Source organism: Crocodylus siamensis, chromosome 5, assembly GCF_052110815.1.
Source record: "Crocodylus siamensis isolate JL-2025a chromosome 5, ASM5211081v1, whole genome shotgun sequence".
NCBI classification, from domain to species: domain Eukaryota; kingdom Metazoa; phylum Chordata; order Crocodylia; family Crocodylidae; genus Crocodylus; species Crocodylus siamensis.
Window position 1 is genome coordinate 55,429,540 of NC_143399.1, and position 24,247 is coordinate 55,453,786.

Below are 24,247 nucleotides of genomic sequence, written 5' to 3' on the forward strand. Positions count from 1 at the left end.
CTCTGCCACAAGTGCCGTGGCCACCTGCGGGACCTCCCCACTTGCTGCCGCCATGCTCCCACCACTGACAGTGCTGCTGCTTGTGGGAGCTCACCATGCCCCACCAGCCCCTGGGGGCATGTGGCATTCATGTGTAATAGAATTGTATTCGTTTACCTCATGTTATATTAAATCTTCTAAAAACTCATCCATAGTGATGTCTATAGAAATCTTCTGCAGGTTGAGTATATTCTAACAATATGAAAGAAACATGGCTGTTATTAACATAGTATAGATCAGAGGTCCCTATGGATTGTGAAATTTGACACCAGGGACAGTAAATACAACCACCCTTCCCTATTGCTCTTTTCCAAACCCTGAGTCTCACACAGGAGGAGGTTGAGGCCAGGTCACACCCCCTTCCCCCACTCCTGCTGCTGGATGAGGCCAAGACATACCCCTTCCCACTCCAGATCATGTCCCTCCCTGCCCCTTGCAGGGCCAGGCTGAAGCCAGGATCACCCCTGTTTCTCTCTGCAGGGCCAGATGGGACCCTGCCATGACTGCTTCATGCCTCATGCGGACCATCAGCTGGATCTAGCCTGTGGATGGCCTGGGAACTGCCCATGCAGCCCACCAGCTAAAAAAGTCAAGCACCGTCAGTGTAGATGATTAGGAATTTCATTATACATAGGTAAATGGAAATATTGCACGGAGCTAGATCAGAGGGATTAAATGTTGTACTGTACCGTCATCAACCAATAATATTTTTCATGTCTGTAGCTGTAAAGATTCATAATGTTGCAAAATGCATATCATGCATGAAGGAGTTAAGGTTTAGTAAACCTTATGAGCTACAAAGGCAGTAGCATTTCACAATATGAATTGAGTCAAATATTATTGTGATACTAACTGACTGTCTAGTTGTTAAGTAGTTTTTTGTCTGCTGCCCCTACTAACTCTAGTGTTAAGCTTTTTGATTGTTACTGCATAATTTGTATGAGTATTTTAATCAGCACATGAATTCCTTATCTGTGCTTTCCAACCTCACAAGAAAGTCTTAAAAGATTAGCTGTTCATATTCTTAGTTGAAAGGACTGTGAAGTAGACTTTCAGATGTGAAAGAACAGGTGATAACATCTTGGCTTGAGGTAAAAAGGAAAAAAAAAAGAAAGTGGAAGTTTTGTTTACTGATGCAAATTTCAGCTACTAAGTTAAACTGCAAACTGCCTTTGGTTTAGGTTTTGTTTCAACAGACTGACTAGAGATGGTTTCATAAGTAAGATGATAATGACATCTGTATGCTGTTTTGTGGAGTTAGATCTTCCTTGGCATTTTGACAACAGAAAGCAATTTGTACTTTGAGTTTAGAGGACTGTGGAATATAAGGAAAGAATAAAGAGAACTGGTCCACAAAGTTGAATAAAAAGCTCAACTTTAAAAGAGGGAATGAGGTTTTGAGCAATAAAATACTTGGTAAAAGTGTTATAATTCAAAACCAAGCTGTTTGTGTGGAAGTCCGTCCTTTTGGTGCGAGTTGTCTGCTGTGCTTGATGCTAAAGTATTGTCAGGATACCCAGGCTTGCCAGGTGCTATAGTCCTATTGAAGTCAATGAAAATTGTGGTAACTTCAGCTAGCTGTGATTCTATCCACATCCCAACTTGAAGAGACTAGGGAGTATGGATATGAACAGCTGTTACATTTAAATTAACCTAACCAGAGTTAGGTCAGTCTCAATGCCCACTTGTATAGGTGTTCTCAAGACTTAACCCAAAAAAATGGCACACTTGATCTATGTTACTTCATCTCAGAAGGTGGACTAACTTTAGACTGAGAGGATTAATCTGATCTATGAAGGGCTGACCTGATCTTGTGAATGTCTGTATGCATTCCTAGCACAGCCCAGCCACTTGCATTAGATCCAGGGCTACTACCCCAAAACCTGCCTGTTCTTAGTCCCCTGATTCTACCAATTTCTCCCCTCATCCCAGGTTACCTTGAGCTGTCCCCAGTACTGCCAGCAGCAGCAAATGCCTGCTCAACCTGTTCCTGGTTTAGGTTTAGACAGCTTAGAGTAAGCCTCCTGAACCTAGCTTGGGGCCCTGAACAATTATATGTACCCAATGTTGCTTAATAATTCAAGCAGGTTTATGTTCCAGTAGAAGGAAACTATGAATTCTATCTTTCACCAAATTTTAAATAGGGGCCTTTTTACACATTATGTTTAGGTGGCTTCTGGAGCTCTTAGTCCTTGGATTGTCCACACATTAACAGCTAAAACTAGTTTCAAGTACACTTTAGGCAGCATAGTTACACCGTTTCAGGGTAGGTTTATCTCTGATCTGCATTACCACCCTCATGTTCCATGAATGTATGGCCACTTCTCACAGATGAGCCACCGAAGTTGTAGCCCTCTGGTATCCCAGGATGCAGTTTCTGCGCTCCCACCCTTCTGTTTAGTGTGGACAAACTTTCCACCCCCTTAACTCTACTGCAGGGTGAGGTAGGGTAGGGAGTTCTAGCACCAAGCCAACTCATCCTCCCATCTCAGGGGTGTGACCTTCCTGTGCACACTGGTGCAAACAGCCTGCAGAACACATGCATCTAGCTAAGTTACAGGGTATGGATGGGTCCAGGAGTGGGGTCTAGTGAGGGGAGGGAAAAAAGGTAAGGGGCCCGATTGGGTCCCCATGCTCTGGGGCTTGCTTCCCAGGGCACTGACAGTAGCTCCCCCAAAAGTGCCTTCCATTCTGGGAAGTATGAATGGCATCTCCCCCATCCCCCCCATTCAAATTCCAAATACAAAATTATTAGAACATGGGGCCTTCTTTAATTTTATTCCTTTTTATTTCTTCTTATTTTTTTACTTCCTTTTATTTTATTTGATCCTTCAGTGGCTGGATGATTTCATTTCATCACCCTTCTTCCACCCCCACCCTTCATTTCCTTATTTGCTTTCCACCTCCCATGCCCCATCCCATTAACTGTGTGCCTCCCAGCTTCATGTTCCTGCCCCTCCTTGCCAATCTGTCTCTTATGTACTCCCTTCTAGAACAGGCCTAGAAGCCTGTCTTGGCTCACTAGCCCTGGAGTGGCAGCTAGCAGCTGTAGCTCCTAGTCATGCCCCTCTGCTTGCAAACCCTTTACTGGCAAGTCCTAGGTGTGTACACTGGGCATGGTCAGAAGGTTTTTAGCCTTAAGGGGTGGGCAATTATTTAGACTGGAGGGCCACTTAATAAGTTTTGGTGAGCTGTGGAGAGCCGCAAGGGTAGCCCCATCCATTGACAGGTGCTCCATGCCCTGGTTGCCATCTTGGGACTGGAAATCCCACCCCTAGCCCTTGACATTTGCCACTGGAAGTCCCTCCTTTGCCCTCAGAAGTTATCCTTTTGGAAGGGGAGGTTGCCATCTTTGAACCAGAAAAACCCCAAATTATACACTACAAGTCAAACACCTACTATAACATATTTTAATTTTATTAAAAAATATTTTATCTTGATTTGTGTTTGTGTAGTGTATATAGAGTTAATTGCATAATAGTTCAAAAATAAAGTCTTACTCTTTTATATTGTGTTTGGGGTGTGGTTGGGGGTAAGTATGTATGGTGGGGTGTGAGGGAGTATGTGTAGGTGGTGTGGCTTCGTGTGGGAGGAGTGTAGGGTATGTTGTAGGAAGGTGTGTATACGTGGGAGGGTTGTGGGGGTAGGTGTGGGTGTGTGGTGTTTGTGGGGTGTGAGAGAAGAGTGTGGAGGTGTGGGAGACCACCCCCCACACTCCCTTCCCCAATGGCACGCAGTCCCCTTCTGCTAGCAGCAGCAGGAGGCAGGGGACTTTGGGGTGTTTGTGCCCTGCGCAGGCACTGCTGCCTGGTGGCATGCAGCTCCAGCTGGAGCTGCACGTGGTGGCAAGAAGTACAGCCAGGCCAGCCTGCCTCTATTGTGCAGGGCTCCCCACAGTGTACATGCAGCTCTCAGCACTCATGTGCCACTGCAGGAAAGCCCCACATGCTGGAACTGGCTGCCTTCCCTGCTGCCATGTGCAGCTTATGGGACTCTGCCAAAAGTGGTGGGGAGCCCTGCTTCAATGGTGGCAGAAAGCAGGGAAGTCAGCCAGCTCCAATGCATGGGGCTTCCCCCTGGTGGTGCACAGGTGCTGGGAGCTTCACATGTGCTGCAGGGAGCCCCACGCGAGAGAGGTGGCCTGCCTGGCTGTGCTTCTTGCTGCCATGTGCAGCTCTGGCTGGAGCTGTGAGCCACTGGGCAGGCAGCACCTGTGCAGGCAATGAGTGCCCTGAGGGTTCATGCCTGCTGCTGGCATGAGCTGTCAGCTATGGGGCGGGGAGTGTGAGCACACCCCCCACCCTCCCTCTCACACCCACACCCTGCCCACTTGAGCTCCATGTTCCTGCTGCCACCCTGGGTAGAAGCTCTGTGCTCCTGCTAGCCCCATGCCCCCACCCAGCTGCAGCTCCACAGCCCCCACTGCAGCTCCCCCTTCTCCCACCCCTGCAGCTTCCCTACCTACTGCCTGGATCAAGCACTGCAGGAGGGAGATGAGGAGGAACTGCTGGATACTGGGAAAGCAGTGGCAGCAGCAGCTCCTCCTGGAAGCTGTGTGCTGGCTGGGCTGGGGCCCTTCCACACACTCATGAGGGTGGGAGTGAGGCATGCAGGCTGGGCGGGGAACAATTAATTGGTGGGCACCGCGAGCCAGATGAAATTGCCTGGTGGGTCAGATCTGGCCCTCGGACTGTATTTTATCCACCTTAAGGTATGACTGCTCCAAACTTGAGTTAGCACTAACAACAATTGACATTTGAGCAGCTCAAAGCGCAGCATGTAACAGGACCCAGATAGAGAGAGTTAAGCTTCTGGAAGCTAAGAGTTGTTTTTTCTAAAGAGCTTCCCAGCCTTTTATTGGTTTTTAAATAGTTTTATAAAATTGGGCAGACTGGAATCTATGCTCTCAGATCTTAAGAATGAGCTAATATGCACAGACATCTCCCACAGACTAAATGCGGGAATAAAAAGAAGTGGTTTTTTTAATGCCAATTTGGACATTCATAAATAAAATATTTGAGGTTTGATTGTTTGGTACACAGCCTCATAGATTTGATGGCATATAGCTGTTTCCAGTTATTAGTGTTTTGGCCCTGGTTGAAGGGCAACAGCTTCATTTCATGACAGCTTTCAAAGTTTCAGACTTCTTTTATTCTGTCCAGGAGCTCTGAAACATTTCCTGCTGAATATTCTGATCAAATTGTGCCAACTGTCTCCTTTTCATTTGTGTTTCTCTCTGTGTTTCATTTTCTCTTTGGTCTAGCTGGCTGGGTCCTTCCATTTTCCAGCTTCAGTGGTCATATGGTTCTTGCAGGCACTCTTGACTTAGCTTCCAGAGCTGTGGGTTGGGAGGAAGGGAGCAGCAGTGTCAGCAGCAGCTTGTTTAAACTTAACATGAGAATTTGTGTAAAATGTTCTGTGTAATCAGAAATGTTCTGACCACCTATATTTGGCGTTTTAAAGGGTTTGACTAAGGGTATCGTTGTTTTCATTAAGATCATCGAGAAGATGGTTGCTGTGCTGACTACATGTTTAAGAGCCTGAAATAGATCCCAGGACAAAAAGGAGAAAAGAACTTGGGAAGATTTTATTCGATAAAGATGTGACTAGATTTTCTGACCTCAGATGAACCGATTTTAGCTTGTGATCATCCTAGAAGATATGAAGAGGTTTAACTTTATTAGCCTGCAAGTGTGTTTCAGCAGTATTGCACTTGATGTTACAAGGAGCTACAATAGTTCAATTCCTATGAAGAGCCCCTAGTGAAAGTAAGGGGACTGATAGTGTATCCATAACGATTCCATTTGCAGGATCAAAGACTATGGCTGCACAAAACAAACCAAAAAACCCCCCAATCCTGCTTCTCCCCCCAAAAAAACAAAACAAAAGACAACAAAACAAATCCAATTGCATAAATTTGGGTGACTTAAGTAAAGCTGAGACATGGAAAAAGAAGCTATTCTCCGTATCATATGAAATCAATTAAATGTGTCATTGCTCTCACTTTGTTTTACTAACATTGCATTTTCATATTGCAGCAGTTTTGTAGTATGCCTGCTATCTTGATAACTGAATCTTCTTTGAAACTGATATAAAAAAGTAGATGTGGTCAAACTGATATGTATCTTTTCAAAAAGAACTACAGCACATACTCATTAAATATAAATAGATTGTGAAAGAAATATTGCAACCTTGCATTAGTTTTATGGCAGTTTTGGAGCAGTTGAAAAACTTTCTTTTTCACCCTCTTTCACCAGGATATTGATGGTTAAACTGGAAGGGTATTTCATGCATCTGTCAAAAATATATATACTTGCTCTCACTGGATAGGCAGGTAGGCTTGGCAGCATTCGACCTTTTTTCAGTAACAGGCAAATACAACTCAATTACTAATTCTCCCAGCATCCTGTCTTCATCACTGATAGCACTAGATACAAATGGAGCAATTATTAGATTATGAGCTATACACCTATCATTTAAATATGTAAATAAGTCCCTGATTGTACAGTGACCCTTACTCTGGAGCAAACCTCTATTAATTTCAGTAACTTCACTCATGGATTGCCTCATGACATGGTCCAGGGCCTTAGAAGGTACATGAGCAGCAGAGTCTTGTGCCTCTTCCTGAAAAATGCCTGTTAATGGCATAGGATTCCCTCAGGAGGGCATAAAACTGAATCCAAAACATCTTTTCTTTCTAACTACAAATCACTTAGGCAAGGAACTGACATTACACTTTTACGTATTCAAAAAGTGATTGAAAAAACTGGTCTATACCCATAATGGAACAGGAGTTTTGCACACACGTACTGGTTTAAAAATGGTGAAACCCAGTCTAAGATATATGCCTCCCTTCCCATCAAAAGATGAATGTGTGCTCTGTTTGCTACTGATCCAAACTACACCACTTAAAGAAAACCATTTAACTTGGATTGATTCTGCCTTGGGCTTTTTGAATGTCTGTCCTAGCCTCACTAGGTATATTTGCTCCAATGTGGTAATAGTTTATGCTATCACAGGGTAGTTTGTGGAGGAAGAGGATCTGGAGCACTGTTAAATTAAAATTATTTTTTTATTAATGTCTGTGTTTCCCTGTAGGTTCACTTACTTTTTCAAAGCCAAGTCCTGCTCTTTTGAATGTTAATAGTATAATTACTTTGACCTTTTTGGGAACAAGATCAACTCATGTACCTTTGATTTATTACTGTATATAATGCATCTATTTACAATTAAATCACCTTTGCCTATTTTTTTATTTTGGTTAATTTTATTCAAACTTAGTCTTACTTCCACATTTGTTTGTTACTCTACAGTTGACACTCCAGATCCCTATGTGGAGCTGTTTATCCCATCAGCCCCTGATTGTAGAAAGAGGACAAGGCATATCAATAATGATATTAATCCTGTGTGGAATGAGTCATTTGAGTTTATTTTGGACCCAAACCAGGAAAATGTTCTGGAGGTAAGTTGTGCACTGAGATGCAACTGGACATGGAAGATGAGCAACATCTGGAGGGTTAAAATAACATTTTGCACTTATGCAGCATCTATCGTCTGAGGATTTCAGTATGTATGTTTGTTTAATGTTAAAGGATGGATTGTGTCTTTGGCCATGAGGCTGAGCAAGAGAAGTTATATAAGTTGCACCATCCCAGAGGTAGCTCTAGAAGACATTGTGACTCTAAGGCATGCATCTAAGTCACGATTTCTTCCCTGCCTGCTCCAGAGGTTTAGTAATGTGCTGTTCTTCACAATAGCAGCAAATTATTACTTATTTCTACCGCCCCTTACCTGACTCAGCTACTTGGCCAGAAAATAGGGTAGGGTGGAGCTAAATTTCTCCCCATTCTTCACTCCTCCCCGATCACAAAGTCTTCTGACCCATTTTTAGAGGTGTTCCCAACTGGAGTTTTTTTTTAGTCATTCTGGGGGTACAGGCTAAAGCCTAAATGGGATCCTTTGTGGTCTGCTAACCAGTCGAGACTAAATCATTTGAGTTCCAGTAGTTCTCCAGTGTCTTCCCTTGTAATTCCCTATTGGATCAGGAGAGAGTCCTTATAGCAACTCAATTTACTGTAGCTTAGATAATCATGGGATATGCTCTGAAAATTCCTAGTGACACATGGATGACTGCAACATTTTGAAGACAAAGTAACTGGTTTGCCAGACTAGAGTTCCAGTCACTTAAACTACATGATTTTGCTAGGTGTGCACAACTTATATTAGGAAATTCAAGGGATTTAAAACCGTAGCTTGTGATTCCCTGTTTTACAAACAAAGGGGAGAGTATCTTGCTGAAGTTAGGAATTGGCAAGAAAAATGGGAATGTGTAATTTTATTTCATTAGGCCATAAATAGGCAATAGTTAGAATACTTCCTAGTCCTCCTCTTAAAGCTGGCCTACTGGGGCTAGGAGGGAGAGAACAAGTCAAAGGATTTGTAGCTCAGTGAATCGGTGTTTTCCTGGATAAGAGGCTCAGGGTCATTCTCCCAAGGAGAAAAAGTTTCCCATTGCTTTCCAGCTATTTATCTAATGAGTGTTAAGTACAAGGTGCAGTGTCTTAGTTTCAAGAGGAGAGCAACATAGAATTCAAAGCTACATGTAAATGCCAAAAATGAAACTTTCATGGTTGGTTAAATGCCCCATAGACACGTAAAGTAAAATAGGATTCTGCCTTCTGAATCAAGTCTTCACTACTTCCCTGACTCTGAGATCCTTCGGAAAAGGATCTTGGAGTCATCATTGACTCCAAGATGAACATGGGCCAACAGTGTGGGGATGCAGTCAGGAAGGCCAACTGTACCACAGATGCATCTCAAGCAGGTCCAAGGAGGTGATCCTCCTCCTCTACGCAGCACTGGTCAGGCTGCAGCTGGAGCGGTTTCTCAGCTTTTAGTAGGGGTTTATACAGTCATTAAAAAGTATAGTATTTTATAAGCTGGTACATAGTCAATTTCTAGTATAATACAGCTATATCCAGTTGCCAAAATCACATCGCTATCCTTTTTCACGGCTACCTGGATACATTTTAAATTGGAATTTGGTTGTGCTTGCTTACAATAATGGAAGATTTCCACTTGTCCCTGGAAAATATGCTATTCAGTCCCTTGAAAATTGCCTCTCAAGAATAAGTGATATTATGTTGTAACGGTAAATTGCATATCATTTTACAGAAAAAAATATACTTTTCCTAGCAAAGATTTGGTGTAACCTTGCCTTTCTACAATACTGTAGTAATAAACTGTTTAGTTTTTTAAGAAGTCTATACTTTGCAGGAGGCCTGTTTGATTCGGAGATTTGGCCACCGAATCAGATTCAGCTGACTCAATTTGGGACAGTGATTTGAATTGCCAAATCAAATCACTGTCCCCGAAATATAAATCCAAAGCAAATAATAGCCGCTTTGCGCAGGCCTAATAATTGCCTGTGTCTGGGCTATGACTATGGATTACACAGCTTAGTTGCGTTCTTTTCTTTAACCTTGCCTTTTTTGTTTCAAATACTCTTTTTAAGTTACATGAATTTAAAAGGTGATACACGAACCTTTAGTTCATCTTTGATTATCTTTTCTAGATTACTTTAATGGATGCCAACTATGTCATGGATGAGACTCTTGGCACCTCAACATATCCTATATTCTCTCTTAAAGTGGGAGAGAAGAAAGAAGTTGTATTTACTTTCAATAAAGTGAGTCACATGTTTCTATAACTTTGCCTCCTTTGAAGCAGCATTGAACAAAGTGATGAAGTTTATTGGAGTAGGATTGAGACATTTGGCCAGTTTATGTATTTGTAAACAGAATGCATTAGCTTCCCTTTGGAAAGTATTCTGTATGATTCAGAAATGTCAAGCTATTGCTCTGGAACAAATCTCCACATTTAGTTTAATTCCATGGGACCATATGGGCATAAGAAATTAGACAAACGTTGGCATGCAACTTGTTACTTTCACTACTGCTATTTATATTTCCTTGAACATTAAAGGGATTCTTTTATAGATAGCACTGCTAATAAGGCTAAGGACAGATAGCCTACAAACCCAAGGCTGAAATGATTCAATCTTCACAGGTTAGTCTAAGATGCACAGATTGAACCAATAAGTAAGTGAATAGACATTCATTTTCAATTCCAGAAATGCTGGCACAGGCCTGCAGTGGTACATTCCAGAAGCCTGGGGCTGCTAGAGCATGGCTCCCAGTTTGTCTGGAGCAGACAGCTTGGGCCAAGGCTTGCCCATCCACCCTGTGAGGGGGAGTTTGCAGGGGCGGTGCAAAACATTCTGGGATGCTGGGGGCTGTAAGTAAATTTTGAATCTGGAGGGGAGCTGGGACCGAAGTTTAATAAACTTGACTTAACCTCAGTCAGTTAAGTCTGATACTACATCCATCCAGGTTCATCTTAAAGCAGTTTCAGCCATTTTGAAAGCTGTTTATGTGCACTGAACTTCTGTTGTATTACAGATATGAACTGGTTTCTGATCACTTATACTGGCATGTATGTAATTTCAGTCCCTAACCTAAATGGTGAGCAGAAATATTTGGTTAACACATAATAATGCACCATTGAGTGTTGTAATATTAAGGCAAGTCACAATTTCTCTATTCTGTTTGGGTTTGGGGGAGTATAATTTAGTTAATTTAGCAGTGCCTTCAGCCTATACTATAAATCCTGAAATGTGGTTGATTTACAAAACATTTTTATATAAATGCTATTTACAGATACTATTTCAGCTGCTATTTACAGCTGAAATATTTTACAGTTCTGCTTTATGAATCTATATGAGCAGAAATGTTTATCTATCACACATTTTTTAAGTGTTATGATGCATGGCATAATCATTTAAGCACATTCTGGAAAAACAAATAGTTGGTTAAAGCTTATTTATGTAAATCAGTTACACTATGTACATTAGGGCTGGGGACAGAAATTACACACAAACTGGTATAAGTGATCAGAAACCTGTTCAAATATGTAACATAACAGAAGTTCAGTGCACATAAACCACTTTCAAAATGGCCAAAACAGATTTGGGTTAAATTGGTTTATTGAATTTCTATCTCAGATGTCCTTCAGGGTCACTTTAAGTCTCAGTCTCCCAGGATCCTATGCTGCTTTGCACCTTACCTGAGCCTCCCCCCATGCTCTCCCCTTGTAGGGTTCACAGGCTAGCCTTGGCCCAAGCTGTCTGCTCTAGCTGAGCAGTGAGGTGTGCTCTAGCACACCCTAGCTTCTGGCCTGGGCCCCTGCAGGCATGTGACTGCATTTCTGGAATCAAAAGTGAATGTCTATTCACGTGCTTATCAGTTCAATCTATGCAGCTTAGACTAACCTGCAAAGATTGAATTGATTCATCCTTGGGCTTTTTGACTGTCTGTACTTGGGTGTTGGCATGTAATTAAGTTAGTAGCTTGAGGGTTGATGTAATTTTAACACCTTGTTTTTAAGGTGTTGCTTAACTTAATACTTTTTGGACTCTTCCATTTTGACTGGCTCTGCTCCACTGACATCTGATTTTGCAATGACATGAGATAAGAATTCTCATTTAGGTAAAGCAATGAAGAGGGGAAATAGGGTTAATGAAGAAAACATGTTTCATATTTTGCATTAAAGTTGTAATGTAGTATCTTTTCACATAGCAAATATTTTTTTCTTACCCATTCACTGATGCCATTTAGTCCAGGGGCGGGCAGTTATTTTGGGCAGAGGGCCACTTACTGAGTTTTGGCAAGCCATCGAGGGCCACATGACAGGCAGCCCAGAGCAGATAAATATTAATTTTCTAAATTTTTTAGGAGCCCCATGGGCCAGATAGAATGGTCTGGTGAGCCGCATCTGGCCCTCGGGCTGCATTTTGCCCACCCCTGATTTAGTCAGTACTTCATTAAGCAAGTACTAAATTAATGCACAGTAATTACTAGGGGCTTGCGAAGCAGGCCCTATTCGATTTGGATTTGGATTTGGGCTGAATCAGGTATAGTAATTCTATTAATTGATTCAGATCACTGTCCCTGATTCAGTTGGCCAATTCCAAATCTAAAGATTTGATGTCAATTCAGAGAATCAGTGATTCAAACACAGACACAGTTTTAAATATTTTTTCTACATACCTCAAGGTACCAGGTGCGGTTCATGAATGCTATGACGTTGGGGCAAATGCATCATCTCTCAGGTTCCTGCCCCCAGACCAAGGAGACACTAGTCACTGAGCCAGAGGGCCATTGGGGAGGTGCCCAGCATGTTCCCCAGAAGACCTGGAAGTGGACCGGAAGTGCTTCTGGTCCACTTCCAGGTCTGCTACCGAGTGCGCTGGGGAGCCCCCCATGCTGCTGTGGAGGCCCCAGCACCCATGCACCCCAGCATCGCAGCATTCATGAGCTGCCTGCTACCTAGATTTATGTAGAAAAAACTTTTAAAGCTGTGTCTGTGTCTAAATTGCCGAATCTTGCCGAATCTCTCTGAATTGATTTGGAGGGTTCTGATTCAATTCAGAGAGATTAAAGGGTCCTCTGATTAGATTTTGGTTTGGAGATTTGGCCACCGAATCAGGCTGAATCTCCGCTGTATTGAATCAGGGACTGAAGCTTCATGCAGCCATAGTAACTACTGTACATTAATTAACGTGTAGACAGACCCATTACTAAGTGAAATCTTGTGGAAGCAGTAAGTTTGCTTTTTCCAAAAACTATTCTTTGTAGAGGGACCTCTTTAAATAGCTGACCAATATATTTTTTTTAAAGTGGATCTATACCCTTTTATGATAAGTTTATATTTAAAGTGCATATATTGTCCTTTCCCTATACATGATGTAAGTGAATTTAAATATTTTTTGTTTAGGTTACAGAAATGACTTTGGAGATGTCTCTTGAGGTCTGGTAAGTATATGATTTTAAAAGAATCTGTAGGGAATGACTGTATGATCTGTCAATATTTGTCCTGTTACTTGCAGGGCTTTCCCCCCCACCCCCAAAATCTTTGTTAAGTGAAATCCAAGAAATCCAGGTATTACAGTTCAAATATCAAACACTGAAAACTCAAGAGAATCCAAGGGTGAAGTTTACACCCGCAGAGTAACAGTTATTGACTTAACGGGAACCACTGATATAGGGAATATCATGCACATACATTCCTATGAATTATTTGTATTTGCAGGTTCAGTGCTATAGTAGTAATTTCCTCGATCCTTTTCAAAAGTTCTGCCCCTTGTTAAACTTTGTAAGCTCACCAGGCTTCTAGCCACAGCAGGTATCTGTATGTTTTTACCCTTTTTTTCCTGGAAATTTGCACTCTGTTAGTCAACATGTATACCCATTAATGGGAGTATTTGCTATACCTATTTCAAATAATGGCCCTGCTGAAGTCCAGGGCATAGCTGAAGTCCAGGGCATAATTTATATTGAACCACTGGAACCAGAATTTAACCCCACCTGAAAACACATGCATAAGTTTTCATAGGGTTAGGGACAATATAAGAAGCTAGTAGTGCTCTGTTATGCATTCTCTAGCAGTCATATTCATAATAATTTTATATCCATCCCGGACCCATAAATATTATAAAGGTAGAAATTAGTCTTCAGTTATATTTGTGTGTCTTGGTTAATAGGTCTGCCATTTTTTGAAAGATTCTCTCAGGATAAGAATGGGTAGGCTTGTTTGTTTGTTTGTTTGGAAACTTTGTTATAATTGAAAAATGTCTTGGATGAAATTCTATCCCAGTCTAATCTTCATAGACTTTTATATTACCCTCATTGTTGCAGTACAGATGGTTTCTGGTTGTCCTTTTTCTAGGTCTTGAATGTACACAGAAATAGACCATTAAGTAGGGGTGCCTATACATGTGCAAGACTACTGCTTTGATGCAGTGTAATACAGGTGTAATTACAGCGTGTCAGAGCAGACTCAATTAATCAATTCTGTTGGAGCATAGTAATTACTATGTTCCAGTAGACTCCAGTGTCATGTGTATCAGTGTCCCTGTTTAAGCTTTAGTTAAAGCACTCCCACCACCATTTTTCAGTGCGGGGATGCTGATACATGTGATGGTCCAGGTGCTTTAATTAGAGCAGTTCTCAGAGTTGCTTTAATTAAAGTGCCCCCTACCTCCACACCTCCTGGAGGACATGTATAAATGCCCTGAGTGACTAACATCTGTCACCTCTGTTTTTTGTCTGTCTCCTGTTCTCTTTCTGCGCAAGGAACAAAATGCACCTTAAGAGATAGTGAGGCATGAAGACTTTAAGTCCAAAAGTTATGAACTCCTGAAAATTGTAGTTTTAAAAAGATTTTCATTAAAGTAGTAATTAGGGATAGTGGCTATAGGCATTTTAGTAAATATAACTAGGGGCTGTGGAAAGCACCCTCCAGGGTTTAGTTCAGCTTGCTGTTTATATTTATATATATCTGTGTGTGGTCTACTAGACCACATGTAAAACTTTTGCATGCTTCAATATTTAAACACAATGGAGCATGAGTTGTTTGATTAATTTACACTTATGATGCAAAATCAAGATAAGCCTCAGAGGCATGTCTTGTTGCAATATATAGCATACTGCAATGTATTTAAATGAAATGAGTAAAAGGGCCAGTATCTGCTCACAGTTATACTCTTTCAACTCTTTCAAGGCCATTCCAGTTAACCAGTCAGAGTTCTGTGTTTTAATTATAAACTCCTGTTTATAGTTTTCATTTAACTTGTACAATTATTATTGCATGCATTTTTGTGGTTCATTGCTTCTAGGTTTATTCTGCTCATTGTGGTACATGATAACTTGACTTTGTGTCTCTTGATGTATATTTCCACTTTACATAAGTAGTCACATATTTACAGATACATATTTTTCTTCATAAGAGCCCCTTGATTAGGTGCCTCGTATTTACACTGTCAAAATATCTCAGAGCTCAAAATGGGGGAGTTTCAGTGAAAGAGATCACAGCAAAGACTCTGAACCACCAAAAATACATTTAATTTAATTTAATTTAATTTAATTTTAAGCATTGGATACTATGAATGGTATCCTCAGGGTTAGTGTTAGACAAATACTTAACTGCCTAGCTGGACTGGGATTTTTATAATAAGTTATCCCTATTTATAAAGTGATCATGTTAGGAGTATTGGGGGTAACACCCTCAGAGTTGTATACAACAGGGGTCAGCAACCTTTTACCTATCCCAGTAGTCCCATTCCCCTTGTCTGCCTCACACTCCCTCCTCCTCCCCCACCCTCAATGTCCTTCAGAGATGGTACTGCTGTGGGGAAGTATCAGTACAGCCAGTAGACCAGGGGTTAGAACTAATTACCTTCTCTTTACTATGTGATGGAGAATGGGAGCCCAGTGTACAGAACAGCTAAGAAAACTCCAGCCCAAAACTTAGGTCCTGCTGGAGATTCATGCATACATTTTTGATACGTCAGCTTAGAGAAAAGGAGAGAAAGAGTTCAAAGCTATGCCAGTTCAGCTCCTGTTAAATTCAGTACCTCATTTAGCTATAGTTGTTAATTTAGGAGAGAGGACAAGGACTAAATAGGTATGGATATTAACTTATCATTTCATGCCTTGCCATGGGATCTATAAGTCAACATTATCCATGTTAATAATTAACATTATCCATGTTTGTGGAAGATTTGCTGCAATTTTTTCTGCTTTCTTCTGGGGATAAACAGAATTTGCCTTTTTTGACTGCTACATAATTTTTTCGAATGGTTTTCAAAACATTTTGTAACAGTACAAAAAGCATATTTTATGTCTCACTACATGATTTTATGTATCGGTACTAGGGCTGTACAAAATGTCACCAGCTGTTTTGTTTCAACACTGTTTTGGCTTGTTTCAAGCTCAAAACAGCAAAATCAAAATGAAACAAAAGGCTTTGAAACAGCCTCAGAATGAAACGAGGGTAGTCGAAATGTTTCAAAAGTTTCTAAATGTTTTGAGTTTTGAAGCTGAAGCTGGGCTTGCTTGCAGGGAAACAGAAACTAAGGGGGAGGAGGGGGAAAGGACTGCTCTGATATTGACTGTGTAGCTGGCCAGTGACTGTGATCTTTCCCTGAGGTTCCTTCCTATTATTATTTCCTACTTGCTAGCCTACCAAGTGGGATTCATCAATACCTTTTTCTTTTATTATTTTATATTATTTTATTTTATCATATACCCTTTTATTTTATTATTATATTAATTCATTCCTTTCATTTTATTCCTTCCCTAAAATCCTCTTTTTGTTTTTGTTAGTCCGTTTTGATTTTTTCCCCCAGAAATCAAATATGTGCTTTCTCTCATAGGGTGTATTCCATTCACAGTGCAGGGAAGCACAGCACATATTGCATAATCTAATATAGAATTTATACAGGAACACATGCATACATTTATATTTTTATTTATTACATAAGTACATAAATACATGCATACATTACATAAATACACAAACTTATGCAATTATCTACATACATTACATAAACCAGATTACATTACAGAAGAACACACAGATTTTCCAGCACACCAAAGCAAAGACACTATGACACACCGTGAAGTGTGCTGGAAAGGTAGCTGGCAAGCCTTCTGGGAGGAATGGAAGAGGGAGTAGAGGGAGAGCTGTAATTTCCCCCCACCCCAAACTGAAACACAGCTTCTTTGCTACAACTAGCAAGCATGAGGATTCCAGTTCTACAGGCAGCAAGGAAAGGGAAGCAGTGCCATTGCCTGTGGCTGAGTCTGCATCCCCTCCAAGAGCACTAGCCATAACCCCCACTGTGCTCCTGGGGGAGAGGGGGGGGGAAAAGTTCAATTATATAACCATAAGATACTGTATCTCCATGTTGTATTACTTCATGTGTACATCAAGGAATTGGGTTCTGACCCTGCAAGTCCATGGGATCTGAATGTTAACAGTTATAACAGTCTGTTCAGTCTGATTCACTTGCTGATATGTCAGCTTGTGTACAGCTGCACATTTCCTGATTGGCCCTATTTAAGCCCACCTTTGGCAACTGACTGCAGGCTGGTCAATAGTGATGTCTGATTGCTCCAAGCTGGTGTCTTAACCCTCTGTCCTTGGATAAGCTTTCTCTTTCTTGCCTTGGTTCTGACCATTGGGCTGGACTGCTCACATCCCTGTCCCCTACTACACCAAGATGCCTTTGTTAATTTTGTCTCAGTGACTTATTAGCTTTGGAATTAAAGCCTGTCTGTTTTGTAAACAGCTCTTCAACTGACCTCCGGTTCAGCATGGCTTTATGTGATGAGGAGAAGAAGTTTCGACACCAGCGGAAGGAGAAAATCATGCAAAATATAAGAAATCTTTTAGGAGCAGAAAAAAGCAAGGATTTGACCATTTCCCGTGATGTAGGTTTGGAATGTTTCTGTTAACTAGCTAGAAATTAAGTGGCAGGACTATCATTGTCCATGGGAAGCCTACCACTCGCTTTTTGAAGATATGAAAGACAGACTAGGATGGAAGGGTACTAGGGAAAGTCTACTATATGGAGAAATAAACTTTCATTTTTTTTAGTCTCAGCATGTGCATCTTGTGGGAGGGAAGCTGACTTTTCTATTCGCAGTATGTGGAACTTAGAGTTCTAGGCTCTGATCTTGAAATATGTTGTATGCAGACATATCCATGTGCCTGAACTGAGCCCCATTGAAAACAGCAGGGCCCTACACTGGCTTTGGGGTCCACCTGAAGTGACAACTAGTGGAATCAGAACCTTGGCTTTTAATCCTTATTGACACTTCACTTAGCTGTTCCCTATTTTAATTCCTCAGAAATTATACCAAAATAGGAAAAAAAGAGTGTGTGGGGAGGTTATTCTTATCCTTTTTTGTGCTGAAGCTGGATGGCCTGTGGACCTTTTTTAAGCAGTTAATGGATTATTTTATCTCTGTATTTGTGTGTGTGTGTGTGTGTGGAGTAGTCTTTTGTTTAAATTGTGGAAAATCAGGGATTTGGGGTATTTTTCAAGATGGATTTGGGATGCTGCTGCAGCAGCCCAGCTGGCATAAGGGGTAGTGTCCCCAGGTACCAGTTGGCTGGGCCCCAGAAGCTCCTGAGAGCAAGTAGCCCTGAGCTACTTGCCAGGGCAGCTTTTGGTATGTATGGGGCCAGGACAGGGTAGCTTTTTATACTGCTGGTGACAGCACAGGTGCTGGCCCCAGGCTCTAGCTCCTCCTGCCTGCAGATCTGGGAGGAGTCAGGCCCAAGTGGCACAACAAAGTGCATGTCTGAGCATGTGCACTGAGGCAAAAAGCCCCAGCTCAAATTTGCACTGCTTCTATTTGAGCTGCTGCAAGTGCACGTGCTTGCATGTGTGGATGCACCTATAGATTCATCAACTTCATATGGAAGTTATATAATGGGATCCTGCCCTATTTGCGTATTGCAAGTGTGTGGTATTAAGCTAACAACCTTGGTTACAAAATTATCAGCACCTTTCAGTTGCCAGTGGTTATGAGAGAAGACAGTTTAGATTCAAGTGCACATTTTATTTCTCTGATAACCTTCCATCTTCAATGTATTGCTGCATATTGTTTATATCAGGAGGTGGATTTGTAATCTATTGATGTGAACACGGTGCTAGTAGTAAAGTAATGTAGCTTGTACTGCCAGTTCTACAATGGATTTGTGGTATGAGGCATATCACTTACTCATAGTTTATCTAGGTGTCTTCATCTGTAAAAGCTAGCATGTTTGCCTTGTAGGCATGGTGTGCCCTTAATTAATGTTTGTGAAAGAATTTAACATCGTCCGATAGAAGATAACTCTTTCATTATTTATTTATTTTATATTAAGGCATGCTTTGACAGATGTGGGGAAGGATTTCTGGAACATGTCCAAACCTAAGTACAGTTTCCTGACCTTGTTTTTTTTTTAAACATTATCAATTAAAGCAAGCACACACTTCATTTCTAAGATTAACTTGGTAAAGTGTTTAGTTTTTGCTTATCAAAAAAGCTGCCCATAGAACCTATGTTTAGAGTTGGACAAAACCATCTTCTGCACCACCCAGTCCCATCACAGGGTTTAAGTAGTTTTTTTGCCACGTCACTCAAATGTGGTCTAGATGATTTTTCAATGCTGATAAGGTTATGTTTGCCTAAAACATTCCAAATCCTTCTCTAGTTCATATGCAGTTAAGAGATGAATGAACCAATCTGGAAATCTAGGATTTCCATTGAAATAAAGAGGAGTTTACTTTTCCTATATCTATTACCTTCCTTCTATTTCCCAATGCTTAGGGAATGGAGAGAAAAGTTTGGCAATTTGTCTATTTTTTATATCTATAGTGCTACTATAAGGTTACATTTGAGGCATACATATTGTTTGCATGCGCTGAAAACTGTTCAGTCATAGATGTCTTTTTCTGCCAAAGCCCATTCTTTAATATGCAGACTACCCAATTATTCTTCACAATGGACAAGTTAAATGTTGGGTGAAGATGCATATCAATTTGCTTATAGTCTCCTTCCTTCTATGTTGTTGCTGTCTTTGAAGATTTGTGTTGCTTTTCACTTTGCTTATGCAGCAGTGTTTTACCCTTCTCTGCTGTTAGTGTGGTCTTTTAATTATACCATGCAATCAGCTAAGAACAGGAGAGAAGAGAATTCATGTAAATAAGTCAAATCCACATCTCCACAAGGGAAGAAACGTCACTGTCTAGGGTTACTCTGAACTCTTTTTTCTATCATACACGGAGGTATTAGCCATTCAAATAAATTACTTTAGATGTCATGATGACTGTAGAAATCACAAATTCTATGAGTCCCACTGTGGATCAGGATTAAATACCACGAAAATGTACATGGTTGAGATTCAGGTGACCCTTCAGTCACTCTTTGAGCTCCTTTCTGGAATATACTACATTCTGAAGGAGTCTCCATTTTTTCCTCCTGCTCCTGCCTTTTTACTAATTAAAAGACTTGTTAAATAATGATGATTTGAAAGTATTCTTACACACTTCTCTTCCAGGCTTGCACCTGAAACTGTCTTCTGCTCATCCTGTTGGGATTTGCCTTAATAGATTAATTAACTAATGTTTTTAAAGAGCTCTCAGCATTTTAAGTGCTTTATAAATGCTGAGCATGATTGCTAATATGAGTTGACTCTTCAAAGCATCCCACTCCATCACTGGGGTGTTGGCTTAACAAAATAGGCATGTCTTAATCCCTCACCTGCATTTTGTCATTCTTTGGCAGGTATTTATCTGTGGAGTTGCGTGACAAAGAATCATGATGAAGATAAATACCTGTGGTTGGAATTACTAATTCCCACTTATAGATCTGAAATGTGCTATATAAATATTAATCTTGTTACTGAATAAAAATGCATTTGGATAATATGTATAATGTCAAATCTTAGAGTTATTCAGTTAGTGTACAGACATTTCCATGTTGGTGTATGTTTTTGATCTATTAAGGCGGGGTGGTCAGCCTGCAGCTCTGGAGCCACATGCGGCTTTTTAGAAGTTAATATTTCTCCTTGAATCTTTCCACACGGTGACCAGCGTCCAAATGGAAGCTGGTCCCCACGTGCTTGTGAAAAGATTCAAGGAGATGCATATTACCTTCTGAAGAGCTGCATGTGGCTTCAGAGCCACAGGTTGGCCACCCCTGTATTAAGGTTTTTCATTGTTTCAAGAACAAGATCTGCAGAATAACAGGAGAATTCTGTACTCCTGAGATCCCTCCTTTCATAAACAAACCCTCCCAATGGCATCTTATGATTTCAGCTCTTACAGGATGGCACTAGGATTGATACAAATCAAATATCTTGCAAGAGGACATTTGGCGGCAAATTGATTAGATCAAACATTGGCTTCTCCACAATTGCATTGTTTCCCCCTTATAAACAAAAAAGGGAGTAAACTCTTTTATTTGGAGTTCTTCTTTTATTGCTAGTGAACAGTGCCAAAACATGCTTGACTTCCTATGATTAGGAACTAGATTGAGCCCTCTGCATATAAAACACTATGCAAAATAAGTTCTGTGTTTATTTTTTCCCATCAACCAGCTAGGCCCAAGCTACTTATTAGTTCAATCACAGCATGGCTTTTCTCTCCTGATGAAAACAGTATGTTGTGTGTATATCTAAATATGCATACAGCAGGCTGGCAGGAGGAGGGAAGAGTGGTGTGACAGTTTATTCTGCTACTGCTGATCAGTTGGGAGAGTTTTTTCTGGTCAGCAGTACCACTGAAGGAATTAAATGCTTCCACTAAAGAGTCATTCCCCAGGACCCCAGGCAGGCAATGGAGGTGGTTTGTGGGGGGAATCCTTAACCCTGTCCTCCACTGACCCAGGTGCATATAGCCAGTCTAAACTTATTATACAATTAACCAGTTAATTGTGTAATTTATGTAATGTGTGGCAGGGAGAATAGTATTTACTTTTTTACTAGAATCTGTTTAATTTTCAGATTTTGTTGATGTGGGGGGTGTTTAAAATATGAAAGCTGAGGTCAAGGTTAAGTAGTTTAGGAAGACTCCAAAACACAATAGAGGGATAGCCGATATGACAACAAAGCTTCTGTAGCTGCACTGACAGAATTGCAGCATTTTCAATCTGCTCCATTTTTATTAGTATAGGTGTCTGTGGGCATGTCTACATGTAGCCCTGACTATGCAGTTGGTATTGCGCAGTCATTTAGTACTTAGCAAGTACCTGCCGATATTGTGCAGTCCTGGTGGTGCACAGGTCGTTTCTGACCCTACTACGCAGTTGGTACTGCGCGGTAGCAGTGGTGTCACTGTCAGTGCTATGCGGCTGTACCGATGAGCTACACTGCTGTAGCTCATTGCTATAGCAATGTAGCATCTCATGTACACATACCCTGTAAGGAGTTGTTGGGTGGCTGTATGTGTGTGCCTTCTCTCTTCCTTTCCTGATAATGGAATAGTGAGTGTGTCTATTTTTCCTGTAATACATATGTATAGATTTTTTTAAATGCACATTTCTTAGGCTTTGTAGTTAATAGATCACTTAGTTTAATATCTTTTCCTTTTTTTTTTTTTATTTCCTGGGCTCTTGTTGGTCAGGACAAGCGCAGGGGGAAAATATGAATAATTCCTTGTTTAGAAATACTTGAGGGACATTTTGATAGTTTGAATAGAATTTTTTTTATTTTATTTTCACAGACTAGTCACTAATAAGACTTTCTGTTCTGTGCTTGTACAGCACTTAGGACAGTAAAGTCCTAGTCAATATGGACAGCTCCCAGATATTTCAGCCTCTGTAGTAGTAGTAGTAGTAATAGTAGTAGTAGTAGTAGTATGAGGTTGCTGATGATAGAATACAGCTATTTCTGGTATGATGAGGTTATCAACCAGGTGACGTTCAGGGCTGTAGGCACTAGTGATGGAGAATTTGGGTAGGAAAACTATGTAAAACTTACTTTCATGAAGAGTGCCATGATACCTTTCAATCTATGGAGAATAGAGATGCACCTTTTAAGGTCTTATTTTAGAATTCCTTATTAGTCTATTTGTTTCTAAAGTGTGTATTTGAATTCAGGTCTGTGTTTTGGCAACAAATGACTGTTGAATCAAATAATTACATGTCTGATGTCTTTTAGTCACTTCTTGATGAACATGATGTATTTAGTTTTGTAAATACATCCTGTAGCTTTTCCTTATTGTGTATTGTTCTTTCCATTTTCCCAGGTGCCAGTAATAGCCATACTGGGGTCAGGAGGTGGATTTCGTGCCATGGTGGGGTTTTCTGGAGTTATGAAAGCACTTTACGAATCAGGAATTTTAGATTGTGCAATGTATGTTGCTGGCCTCTCTGGATCTACTTGGTAAGGTTTTTGTTCATTTGTTCTCTCCTTTCTCCCTTTGGTGAACTGAAGATGTTTTAATTCATTCTGACAGCTGCAGGTATTTCTATATGGCCCAGATCAGTGCTGTACTGAAATGCCTAAATGCAGACTTTGTCCATGTGAGCTCCAGAACTGAAAGCAGTATAGCTGCTTTTAGTATGATGGTGAAAGGGAGGGTGTTTTAGTTTGAGAGTGCCTGACGTGAATGCTGGTTCAGGAGGCAGTGAGCACAGAACTAGTAGTGCAGAGGACTTCCTGGGAGATGGATTGAGGATTTATGAATTTCATAAGTTAGAGTAAATGACATGGACTTTGTGCTGAAGATCACCCTGAGGAAGAAATCTTCCAGTCAAGTGCAGAAGAATGGCAATGCAGCTGATTCTTGGCTGCTGGTATATTGGGATTTCTGGTATGGTGTAGCCAGTTTTTGTCAGCAGGAGCTGGCCCAAAATCAATGCTATTCCCATTTTATCCACATCACCAGCCAACACTATGCTCAGAAGAGATGTAATGAATAACTGATTTTTGCTCTAGCAGCTGGACAAAAAAAGATATGAAAATGTAAAAATTATGTAGGTTAGACCTACATAAAATATTTTTTCTTACTAAAATGAAAAAAAAAAGAGTTTGGATTAAAACATCTCACCTCCTGGATATGTGCCCTCACCATTGGGGTAGTAGGTAGAATTTAGTAGGGTGGGAGAAGAGGGAGGACCTCTTGCAATTTTGGAAGATTTGTGATGGTAGCCTTTCATTTACTTAATTTTTATTGAAAAGTTGCTAAAACTGAATATATTTAAAAGTCAAAATGCCTTGCTTTGATATTTCCTAAAAGAGGTGTTTTGTAGTTTTCAAAATGCTTGGTCATTTTTACTTGGCTAAAGCTGGTGAGCGAATTCAAACCAAACTTATGAATAGTTTTAGCTTCCCTGAGACACATTTTTGCAGAAAAATGGCCTCTGATCTTTATTTCTAATGTTTTCATGTCACCTTGCATAGGGAAAGTAACTGCTAGGCTTGTTGGGAATCTTCAAACAAAACACTTTTCTGTGAGATAATGTCAGTTTGTTAAAATGACATTTTTCCTTAGGAATACACACAATAGTTTCAATCAGGATAGAATTTCTGACCAAAGTTAGAGAGAGACTTCCTCGCCTACCCTGGTAACTAGTGGTTTTTAGAACCACAGTCCTCTGATATGTGGAAGGCTGCTATCAACCAAGCAGAGCTGGAACTTTAAACTTTGGTTTCTCCCTCTCAAGTGAATAAATGAATTATTGTGTTACTGGTTGCTCTGAGGTGGACATAAGTTCATTTTTATCTTAGTTTTTATTTTGGGAAATCTAGGTTTCTTTCTAACGTGGAATAAGGCATTTTTTGACATCTCACAAACCTTCATGAGACATGC

General features: G+C 40.7%; 1 protein-coding gene across 3 annotated transcripts in view; it reads left to right on the forward strand.

The window, feature by feature from the left end:
• PLA2G4A (phospholipase A2 group IVA) overlaps positions 1-24,247 on the forward strand; it is a 112,542-nt gene that overhangs the window by 40,271 nt on the left and 48,024 nt on the right. For all 3 annotated transcript variants that reach the window (XM_090048899.1, XM_090048900.1, XM_090048901.1), the window contains 5 exons: positions 7,353-7,501; positions 9,614-9,727; positions 12,874-12,911; positions 17,231-17,372; positions 22,682-22,818. In XM_090048899.1, coding sequence (XP_089905025.1) covers positions 7,353-7,501; positions 9,614-9,727; positions 12,874-12,911; positions 17,231-17,372; positions 22,682-22,818 — 580 coding nt within the window. The remainder of the gene's footprint in view (positions 1-7,352; positions 7,502-9,613; positions 9,728-12,873; positions 12,912-17,230; positions 17,373-22,681; positions 22,819-24,247) is intronic.